At 41.3% G+C, this 12,287-nt stretch overlaps 1 protein-coding gene across 2 annotated transcripts in view; it reads right to left on the bottom strand.

The window, feature by feature from the left end:
- CDKL5 (cyclin dependent kinase like 5) overlaps positions 1–12,287 on the bottom strand; it is a 257,239-nt gene that overhangs the window by 42,682 nt on the left and 202,270 nt on the right. For both annotated transcript variants that reach the window (XM_075263752.1, XM_075263751.1), the window contains exons 8-10: positions 8,746–8,805; positions 6,284–6,374; positions 725–914 (exon numbers count right to left, since the gene is read on the bottom strand). In XM_075263752.1, the coding sequence (XP_075119853.1) occupies positions 725–914; positions 6,284–6,374; positions 8,746–8,805 (341 nt within the window). The remainder of the gene's footprint in view (positions 1–724; positions 915–6,283; positions 6,375–8,745; positions 8,806–12,287) is intronic.

Raw genomic sequence — 12,287 nt, forward strand, 5'->3', positions numbered from 1 at the left:
ACCGCTTTATTGAAAATGGCCTCCTTAAATAGAAAATTAAGTTATCACATCCCAAAATTTGTGGGCATTAGATAAACAGGATCCTTGTTCAGATTGAAACTTTTTCTGTTCTGTTCTATTTGTTGGCAAACTCAGGGATCCCAACATAGCAGTGGGATCTATCAGGATACATAAGGGTCTGTTTACACACTAGTCATGGTAACCATGATTGTAAAAACTGGACCCAAGTTAGTAATGTAGACAGAGCCCAAAAGCAGGAGCCATAGAGTACAGCAACCCTAGAGTCCTTGTTCTTACTAGTCTCCTTGGTTAGTAAAAATGTCTGCAATATGCTGATCAACAACAATTTCACCTACAGGTGTATAACAGAACTGTAAAAAATGGGCAAGTTAATGTCAGAAAAGATCTGGATAAATATTTCAACAATGACCAATGTTTCAATAAATGCAGCGACCTGGTCCGGAACATAGAGATTCTGTCTACTGTGTAATGGTACAAAGCAAAACCTTACCTTACAAAATCAACACAAGTATAGAAATACCAGCTGAGCCATGAACCTTGCCATACAAAGTTAGCTAGGAGATGGTTACTAGCATCCCAAGGAAAAAGCGGATAAGCTTCAAGCAACCATTGGGGAAAACGGATGCACAAATAAACATTACAAGCTGAGTATCATAGTGATAGTAGAGAATTTACAGATATACAGTATTGCCATTGCACTTACACGCATGCCATGGAAACGAGGGTTGCTGTAGAACAGCTTCATCTGCTCTGATGGGAGAGGTCCTAACACTTTCTGGATTGTGAAAAGTTGATCAATTTCACTTTCTCCAGGAAAAAGTGGCTGGCCATCACTCAGTTCTCCAAGGATACAGCCCACAGACCACATGTCAACAGCCTTCCCATATGGAGCCCTAAATAAAGACAGGAACAGAGATTATTAAAATTCCGTGTTGCGCGGAAGCTGCGGGTTGTCACCTTTTCTTGCTCTAAACTGCCTGTAAAGAAAAAGGAAGAAGAAGGCGCAGAATGTTGTGTTTAGGTATCAGCAGGTGCTGAGATATCTGCCGAGACAGTGAAACCTGCCCGGATGGTTATTTTCTACTGCCTACAGGACCATTAAAAAGACATTAAAGGGATCACGAGCAAAAGCCATTCAGCAATGTTCTATTCACAGACAATAAAAACATCTACTTCATATTATATGTGCCAACATATCCATTTATCCTGCAGCTAATTTATAGTGTTTCTCTCTTTATATTTCTCTATAGATTCACTATATATTCTCAGGATTGTATAAACCTCTCACCTCTGCCAGATCAGTCCTCTCTGCGCCAAGCTGATGAGATGCAACACATCGAAACAGCTGTCCTTGGCTGAGAGACTGTACCTGGTAAAATCCCAACATCATTGCAAACAAAGGCCTCTGAGAAGGTCAGCATGATGTTAAAGGGAGCGCCCTCTATTGTTGACTGAGACTCTGTTTTCGTAATTACATCATGGAAGATAGACTTGCACATTCTCAGTCAGCGCCCTCTATTGGTGTGCATTCTTGAAGCACTGGCATCCTAATTACATCATGGAAGTCAGATTTGCATATTCTTCCCATGTTCCTTTGCACAGTGGAGCGCTCATGGTTTAATAAGACTCCACACAACTAAATGGTGGTCTTTCCCTATGGAGTGACGATATCCCCTCAACCCTATACTGTATCTTCTCTGTTATATTTTCTATATGTCTCTAACTCTATATTCATGTATTGATCCGCAAGAGAGGTCAGTTTTGTGCATGGTCCTAATACAGGACCCTACTAGAAGATGGCACAGTGCAGACACATAGAAGTGTCATCTTGAATTAAACTTCACTCCAATGGGGGACGCAATGCCTGATGGTTACTCTACAAGCAATGTTGAAGAAATGGTCTGTCCTGTTTTTACATGGGGGTAAATGCAGACAGACACCTAATATTTGGGTCTCCGCCTGCATCTGCCTTTTCATGACCACTGCTCTCATGCTGTGAAGGATGAGAGCAATGGCCATAAAATAACAGTAGTATGAACCCACCGTACTCTGACTTGGGCTTGCAAAGTGTATGCCATATTCCTGATCTGGGTCATAGTCTTAGGACGCTCACTTAGGTCACGAAATCTGGTGTTTGCAGTCGCATGCAATATTCAGGGCCACCAACATTCATAGGCAGTCATGTCAGCAGGCAGCAGGTGCTGAATAACACTGAATAACCTCATACAATGGAAACTGTGACTAGAATAGTCTGCAAGGAGTTTCTATGTTCTCCCTTTCTTTGCTCCCACACCCCAAAGACATACTGGTAGTGAATGTAGATCGGGAGCCCTATATGGACAGTGATTGACAATGCATGTAAAGCGCTGCGGAATATGATGGCGCTATAGAAGTAAGCTAAATAAATAGATAGGAAAACTAATTTTTCAGCCAACGAAAATCTACTCAAAATCCTATCAAAATGCCACTGTGTGAACAGGCCCTTTTCATCTTTGATATCGCAAGAATAAGAAACTACAATGTAACTTACAAAATACTGAACTGTTTGGCAAAACTTGGCAAAGTCCTCAACCCCAAAATGTTATTCATTGCAACTGTTATAACACAGCTTGTCAAAGTTCGCACATGTACAGCAGAACAGAGTGTAAATGTTGCACTGGAGATAAGTTCCTTACGTCTTACTTTCCAAGGTGCCATTATACAGTATGTAACAAACACTGAAGCAAAACTGGGTTAATGAAATTAGCCTATTCCTGCTTGAAGCGAATGCTTGCTCCAGTTTCCTAAGAACTGTGGAAACATTGTTCTATCCCCACAAGAACAGTATACAGGTGACTGCTCGCCACGCATCGCCACCATTCCTGATCTGTGCTATTAAGGAGTCCGTAAAGATAATGGCGTAAAGTGTACTTGTGCTAGACGTAGCCAAACAGGAAATGCTATTCACCATGAAAGAAGACGTACTGTATTGTTACCTGCTATTTCTATGTCTTACAAGAGCTGTCTGCTATTATTCCATCAGACACATTTGCTCTAGGCTTTCTTTGTATATTATATTATGCCGGGTACCACCATACAATTTATGGACCTTTACTTGCCCCCACAGGATGTCACCCCATATAGTACGCTCATTATATGCGTACGCAGCAGAAGACAATGGCAGATGTTACTTTTTATAGGATTAACATAGATTCACCTTGAAAACAAATATAGTTCATCACTCTGGAAATGATGTAATACGCAGATAGAGAAAATGCTAATTAATTTGCTATTCTCTGGAATAATTCCCAGACTGAAGTGCACAATGCTGGCAGAGCTGCCGGAGCTATTGGACATGCCAATTATTTTAGTGAATTTTAATATTCTCTTTTATAATGATTCCCGGACTGCAGGAAGGGAGCACGCCTCTTGGTAATAGGTGGTGTTTAATAGTGTGAAGCATTGCAACAATAGGGCAAAGGCAAAGTGTTACCATAGCCAGGAATATGAATAGAGTATTTCAGCTTCATTGAAAAACTCTCCTTTGCACCTTGACTGAGCACTTCTCACATGGAACTGGGGTGTCTAATAAGCATCCAGAGGTTAACTTTCCAAAAGAGAAGCCATGGATACTCCTGCCGAATAATACAACAAGGCTCCAAAGTGCAAGCAGAAGACAACCCCATGTGAAACTGACTATGGAGCCAATTACGGTAATACCTAGTAGGATCTGCCACTTGGGTTATTTCTTAAGGTGGCAATACACATTGGAGGTCATTTATTAAGACTGGCATTTCATAGTCTTAATCCAAATGCATCAGAAATAGCAAAAGGCTCTGGCTTTTTAATTAGTCTTGCATGTGTTGGAAGGGCCCTTGCACCTCTCTGAGTGGTGTAGATTTCTGGTATAACTCATCCCAGTTTATTAAATCTGCCAGTAAATCTGATAGCCCAAGGTGTCCCTATTCTTGCCTGCCTAGATTCCTGCTCTGCTCAACCCACTGTCTTAAAAATTGGCGACTAAGCAAGGTGCAGGAGATGAGATGTGCCATTGTGTACCTAAAATACGCCATGTTTAGGTAGAATGTTGGTCATTTCCCTGGCACAACCCAGTTAGTAAATTTGAACTATTATATCAAAACTTCAATAACGTGTATGACATATATGGCAGATGTTCACCTGGTATGTGATTGGTGGAAGTAAGATTGGACTTGCTGAATGTCCTACCTGATCCTTTGTTCTCAAGGAACATAAACCCCAGCCATAGATGTATATCAGTTTATTCCATTTTCCCTATTGAAAACACATGCACACTCAGACAAACAGTATATGCATGTATATGGGGAGGTTGCCGTCAGCTGAAAGGGTATGGATATCTTTAGACCTTATTAATACTTTATTTTTTGGGTGTAGAATGACAATAACAGAGATTTCAACGCAGTTGCAAATAGACATGAATGTGCTCTGTAAACATGGAGGCTCACAATAATTTTCTCTGGTGTTCCAGCAAATAGGGAACAAGCTGGGAGAGGTAACTATGTCATGGCGGGTGACTCCACATCTCTGCTGTATGAGTAATTCACAGTTATTCCTCCCCACATTGAATATGTGAACTGCCGTGAATGTACAAAGCCACAGCGCTAGAATGATGTCTGTGTTCACACAGCAGTTCTTTTGTATCATTTATTGCTACACTAATGCAATATATGGATAACAGCAATGTGTGAACACAACCTTAGGCTGCATTCACACAGAGTAACGTTGGCGTTTTTTGTGCTTATTTTGGCACATAGCGCCGCGTATATGCCGCGTTAACGCCGCGTTTGCGCCGTTTAACGCGACCGCAAAATAGCGCGGCGTTAAACGCGGCGCTATGTGCCAAAATAAGCACAAAAAACGCCAACGTTACTCTGTGTGAATGCAGCCTAAAGGGATCCAATCACTGGAATCCCATTTTTTCTCCTTAACACGTAGTAATAGCCTTAAGAAAGGCTATTCTTCTCCTACCTTTAGATGTCTTCTCCGCGCCGCCGTTCGGTAGAAATCCCGGTTCTCCTCTGTATGCAAATGAGTTCACTCGCAGCACTGGGCGCGGTCCCCAGCGCTCAAACAGCACTGGGGGTGTCCCCAATGCTGCAAAGAGAACTCTCCAGCGACACCTCTATCTTCATCTGGAAGGCTTCTCTCCGCTTCTTCTTCCGGCACTGGGCTTCAACCTTCTAGGAATGCGCAGCTGGCTCTGCCATGGGGCCTAGGCAGAGCTGACTGCGCATGCCTGCGGCCAATTTTTTGTAGCCACTTTCAGAGTAGGGCAGCTTTACGCAGTAAGTGGCCACAAAAAAATTGCCGCGGGCATGCACAGTCGGCTCTGCCCAGGCCCCATGGCAGAACCAACTGCTCATGCCTAGAAAGTTGAAGCCCAGTGCCGGAAGAAGAAGTGTCGCTGAAGAGTTCTCTTTGCAGCATTGGGGACATCCCCAGTGCTGTTTGAGCTCTGGGGCACGCCCCCAGTGCTGCGGGAGAACTCATTTGCATACAGAAGAAAACCGGGATTTCGACCGAACAGTGGTGCCGAGAAGACATCTAAAGGTAGGAGAAGAATAGCCTTTCTTAAAGCTATTCTTACGTGTTAGGGAGAAAAAATGGGATTCCAATGATTGGATCCCTTTAAAGGTGTTGCCTTGCCATATTCGCCTTTCCCTGGTGCTCCGGTGTCTCCCCACGCAGTCCGGTCCTGCAGCTCCATTGTTGTATTGTGACGGAAGTACCTGCTGCATGTGACTGTTAAGGTTAGTCAGCGGCCTCAGCAAAGGAACTGGGGAAATCACTACCTGTGACTTCCCCGATTCCCTGCCTGAGTCCGTTGATTGGTATCAGCAGTCATGTGACCTCAGCGGCCTCAGCGGAAGGGAATCGGGACGTCATAGCCAGATTGAAATTCCACAACAAGAAGGCAGCCCAGCTTCAGGACCGGACCACACTAGGAGGACACTAAAGCGCCGAGGACAGGCTAATAGGTTTTTTTTTTTTTTTTTACCTCCACCAGACTAATTTAAAAATAATTTATTTGCCCAGACAACCTCTTTATGTTAACTGTTAAACATTACTCTGTATCTCTGTGTAATTCAGACGTGTATATGATTCTCGTGACTCCTGGTTATTTGGTCTCCATACAAGGACTGAGCAGAATAGACATCCACACAAAGTGACTTTGTTCTCCTCTGATGGATTCTTTGCAAGCAACTCAAGTTTCATCTTTTACATAAGTAAGTATAATCCTCACCCCAGAAGCAGCTCAGGAGAACGGTACCATCGGGTGGCCACGTATTCAGTGTAATTGGCATTGCTGCCTTCAGATAAATTCCGTGCAAAACCTAAAAACATAAAAGATATTATTCTTCTCTCTTCTATTACGATGAAATTAATAAAGATTCCCTCCTTTCTTGTCCATGATGTTTTCCATCTGTGAGAGTCCCAACAGTCAGACCCCCACCGATTAAGGCATGCCCTAGTAAGATGCCATTATAAGATGGCAATACCAATTTAAAGCAGTTCAATGAGATACAATGTCGCTCTTTAATAGGATATTAGCATTTCACATATGTTCAAGAATATCAGGAGCTGTATATGTCTGATATTAACCCAATGTCTGAGCGTTTTCAGGTGTTTTCTCTGGTGCAGAACTAAGAAGTAGGCACCGGATAGGGTTTGAAGGGTTTTCTTGTCCAAGACATTTGTATCATATGAAGGTAATATTTCATAAATATCTCCTCTTTATTCCCAAATCCTGAAGTCCATAGAACTCAGTTCCCCAGTAGTTACTTAGCTTCTTCCATATCATCCATACAGACTAATAGAGCTTAAACAGGCTAGCACAAGGACCTGCCATCTGGATTAGGTGACTGGGGTTGTAAATGGAACCAGAAATCAAAGAACAATCTTTAGAGATCAAATAGGTAACCTTTTGGTTTATAGCATTGGCCAAGTCACCTTGACTCTCCCACATGTTTTGGTAACAGGTCATAAAGTTACTTACTAATATAAGCATATCACATACTCTGCGCCAGTGTCTGGATTTCCATAGTGCTGCCCCTTGTTTAGTCTAATCTTCGTCACTTGCAGCAAGGTGCTCTAGTCCCAAAATGGTAACCCGCAGACCGTTGTGTGACCGGATACAACCATCAGTGGCCAACACTGTGCATGGTAAGAAAATCTAGTCTAAGCACAGTGCCATTTTGGAATAGTGGTGGTTTTCTGGAAATAAGGAAGATAGAACGACACAAGGAGGTGGCAGTATCGAAGTCCAGACATCAGCACATCGAGCCTCTATGATCTTTTCAGCACACATGCCCAAGTTAAGATAAAGTGGCCAATAACATTAATAATAATAATAATAATAATAATAATAATAAAGATGCTAAAAATATATATAATATACCATATTACCATATCAATACTGCATGTAATAATATGATATTTATGTGACATGATGTCATGCAGCCCTTATTGGCCCCAGTCATTTGACATCACACATATGTGGAATCATTTTACAAAGAAAGTACAGACAGCAATCGGTAGTGAGGAAAAAGCTGAAAACCATATGTACGTGATGAGGAGATATCTTCTGTCTATAAATTTTACAAATTTTACAGCCTAAGGGTGCATGCACACTACGTAACGCCGGGCATGTATGAGAGCCGTACACGCCGGCGTTACAGCAGGGCTGCCGAGCACTTCCCATTCACTTCAATGGGAGCGCTCGTAACAGCGGCGTTTACGAGCGCTCCCATTGAAGTGAATGGGAAGTGCTCGGCAGCCCTGCTGTAACGCCGGCGTGTACGGCTCTCATACACGCCCGGCGTTACGTAGTGTGCATGCACACTAAGGCCGTATTTACACATCAGTAATTCACAGACGTGTTGTCAGTGCTTAGCATACAGACCTATTGTTGTTTAGTGTGTGTTTAGTCCATGACCGCTCCATTTTTCACTCCAGATCAGACATTTTGTTTTGGGTCAGTGAAAAAATGGAGAGTACACAACTGGTATCTGTCTGTGATTTTCACGGATTTTATTGGAAAAATTTCAAGGAATCACAGACCAAAATAAGACGTCTCCAATTTTTTCTAACAGACCCTTGGTCTGAAGTAATGCACTGAAAATCAATACTATGTGAATCACGGACATGTGAAGTTGGCCTTTGGCTGTTATCACACATAGTCTTTTTGTGACGGTGTTTGCTGCAGTTTTTGGAACCAAATCCAGAAATGGATCCAAAAGCAATTTGAAATTTGCGGCGTTTTACAGTCACTATGCAGTAAAAGATGCTCAGCGGACACGTTCTGATTTCAAAAACTGTTGAGGTTTTAGAAATTGCAGCATGTCAATTATACAGTGATTTCCCTATAGATATAATTGAAGCAGAAAGTCCGCAGAGAAAACCTCTGAGAACTTTCAGTCCAAAGTGCCGCAGGAAGAACCGCGCTGTGTTGCGTTTTTTCATGCATTGCGTTTTTTGCTGCAGCCCGCTAAGCCTTATAGGTATTCAACAGCCACATGAAAAATATCTGATTGTGGATCTGCTTGTAGCCTAAGTTCGAGCGCTACAATGGGTTCCATTTTTTTAATTTTTTTTTATTTTAGGCTCCTGCATTTCTTATTACTTGAGAGCAATCTAATTCCCTAATAATCTGTTCTATATGCTTCGTGAGAATATCTCCCTTGTACAGAAAATGCTGTAACTTACCAAAGTCGCACAGCTTTAAGACATCGTTGTAACTAATTAAGAGGTTTTCTGGTTTGATGTCTACAAGACAGAAACAAAAGATCAGAAGCCATAAAGTATCATGCCTTTCAGTCACTGATGCTAAAATAAACGTGAAAAACTTTTCTATCCTTTTAGTTACATCATGCATATAAATAGACCACTTTGATTTGTAGCATTACATGTTCTCATTAAAGCAAAACTACGTAAATATCAAAATCAACAAGACTTTCTAATAGATGTGAGTAATGACCGCCAATTCACATGAAAGGAAACAAGGATAAGGTCTCGTACACAGTTGTATCATGGCAGCAAAAAAAGCTTCAGTTTGTATGAAGCTGTAATACAAGACTGTAGGGTTGAGCGATTGGGATTGGAAAAGATCGGATTCCGATCGACGATCGAGTAAATTTCACGATCGCGATCGGATGGAAAATGATTGTATATCAGATTTTAAAATTGATCCTGAAATCTCAACCCTACAAGACTGATATAATGTTCATGGATCTATGTCCGAGTCATGTAGAATCTGACAAAATAATCTTGGCATGTTCCACTGTACACCTTATAGCGGAGGTATACTGTACTCTCCAAGAATCATTGCTACTGGTGGAGATCATCTCTACAATATGGTGCCAAATGGAGGCCACACGTTCCATATTTTATTTACTTACTGGTTTTCATACATAAGTGCATGAAAAAAGGCAGAACAATAGAATAGTACAGGTCTAATGACAGTATATATATATATCTATATAGCACCAAATTTTACCCCAACTCCAAAATATCTCAGGCTATATTCATTTGAACATAGAAAAACATGGCCATGTAAAAAAGTGAAACAGTCAGTTTTTTGTACAAGCATTTTGCATCCATCTGGTAGCCATTTTCACGTATCCCTTATAGACTTGGGTCTATTGTTGGATCTGTGTAAATGGAGGAAAAAAATTGGACTTGTTTTATTTTTTGATGGTCCATCAAGATGGATTAGTCATTTTGTAACCGGTGTATTCTAAATATGGTTGTCACACAGCTGTTTTTGACATTAATGTGAATAAGGCCTTAGTTTCTTGGCTCTGTTGTGTCCTGGGAAACCCTTGTTTAGTTACAGTATGACAGTATTCATTTATGTTGCTATGTGCACCCAGATGACTCCAACCAGCTCTATAGTGATTGTTCCTGCACACATTGGTATCTGTCCCAATGGGAAACCCACACAAACTCAGGGAGCAGACACAATATCTATCTGCAGCACTGGGTTGATATGCTAGCTTCTGGTGATAGACAGCCTTAGGCTGTGGCCCCACGTTGTGGAAACATAGCTTTTTTTGTTGCTGATTTTGCTGTGCTTTTTTGAGAATGGCTACAAAGGGAGTGGGAAAATTAAAGGAAGTTCTTATACTTGTACCTTCTATTCAATCCGCTCAAAAAAACGCAGCAAAATGCTCAACAAAAATGTTGCATTTCCGCAACGTGGGCCTTAGCCTTAAAGATGCTAAAGTGAATTCTGGTGCAAATCTCTGTAGCAATGTAAGTCAGCTAAAGGGTTGTATAAGCAAACCAGACAGCCTAAAGCTGCACCAAATTTCTCATCCAGCTTCAGCCACTGCAATCATCCTAGTACATATAAGGTAGTCTAGTCTAAGTGTACACTGCCTAAAAATTTGACAAAATTAGTATTTTGGCCATTTTTTTGTGTGTACGTCTAACATCAGAGGTACATACTCAGAACTGGGATGAATGTGTCTCATGGATTTATGTAATTCTATATCACTTAAGGAAAGTTCCCTCAGATTTGCTGAGGACATCACAACCAGGAAACAGATCGGGGCAATAAAACTTTCACTTTTTATCTAGGAACTGCTCCAATATTTACTGCTTTGGTTGTTTACTGCCCTCCTTATATCGATGGGTCTGTTTTACATCACTTGTCACATTTACCACTATGTTCCTATGTCCTGTTGTGTATAAAAATGTGACTTTCAGATATTGTGTTATACCATGCCTGGAGGAGAGATCTAATAGTAGTTTGTCATCATCTTGCCATTAAAAGGTGTCAACTACTGAAGACTCAGTTTTTAGCAGTTTTACAGATGAGAAGACTGTTAAAGGACAAAACGTTCCAGAGAGATCCTGAATTCTGTCCAGAATTGTGATTATTTGGAACAAGACTTTTTACTATACCAAGGTTAACTACATAACCATTTATATCAGGACAGTCAGAATAACTATCACTGACTGCCTAGTTATTACTTATATATAAAGTAATGTGTGACCATGGACCTGTGTGATAACACATGATATATAATTACATATATTACTTTTACAACATATCAAACATCCTAGCATCCATCTAACAGATCTGTCCCTAATATAGCCATTGTAGTCTCAGGCCTTACTATAACTCTTAGGCAGTATACCCGCTGCCTCGGGGTCATGTTTAACTCAGACCTTTCCTTCACCCATCATATTGAATCACTTGCACGTTCATGTCACCTCCACCTCAAAAACATGTCCAGAATACGCCCTTTCCTCACCAGAGATACACTAAAGACACTTATTGTCTCTCTGATTCATTCTCGCCTTGACTATTGTAACTCCTTACTAATCGGTCTTCCCCTTACTAAACTCTCCCCTCTACAATCTATTCTGAGTGCAGCGGCCAGGCTCATCTATCAGTCTAGACGCTACAGCAATGCCTCCGGTCTGTGCCAGTCACTACACTGGCTGCCTATTCATTATAGAATAAAATATAAAGTTATCACCCTCATCCACAAGGCTCTCCATAATGCCACACCTCCCTACATTTCCTCCCTCATCTCTGTCTACCACCCAACCCGTGTTCTCCGCTCACTCAATGACCTAACACTCACATCCTCTATTATCAGAACCTCCCACGCTCGTATACAAGACTTCTCCCGAGCTGCACCACTTCTCTGGAATGCTCTACCCCGGACAATAAGATTAACTCCCAATTTCTACAGTTTCAAACGTAAACTAAAGACACATCTTTTCGGACAAGCCTATCACAATTTCTAATGTAAACCCTTCCGTACTATAATTAGAATCCCCAAAATTTAACCCTCCTCTGTCCCTGCTCCCACATTTCCCCACATGATATGATGTCATCTCAGGCTAACTTCATATGTCCAAGCTCCATCCACATGTTAAAGGACACTACTAGTGATGGCTCATAAAGTTTTATGTTTGTGTAATGACAGTCACCTCTATTACAACATTTTATGATCTCTGTATAAGCAATGTCGCCCCTGCTTAGATTGTAAGCTCTTGTGAGCAGGGCCCTCAGTCCCATTATGTGAAATGACTTTCTTTGTAATGCATCTTTCTGTCTGTATTTGAACCCTACAAATTGTACAGCGCTGCAGAATATGTTGGCGCTATATAAATAAAATGTATTACTATTATTATCCTTATCCTTGGTATACAATGTATTATAGGAAGGGACTGAACGCAGGGCAGATTTTGTTACTTATCTCTGTAACAACATGAGATTCTGATCTATG

The sequence above is a fragment of the Leptodactylus fuscus genome, chromosome 2 (genome assembly GCF_031893055.1).
Source record: "Leptodactylus fuscus isolate aLepFus1 chromosome 2, aLepFus1.hap2, whole genome shotgun sequence".
In the NCBI taxonomy this organism is placed as follows: domain Eukaryota; kingdom Metazoa; phylum Chordata; class Amphibia; order Anura; family Leptodactylidae; genus Leptodactylus; species Leptodactylus fuscus.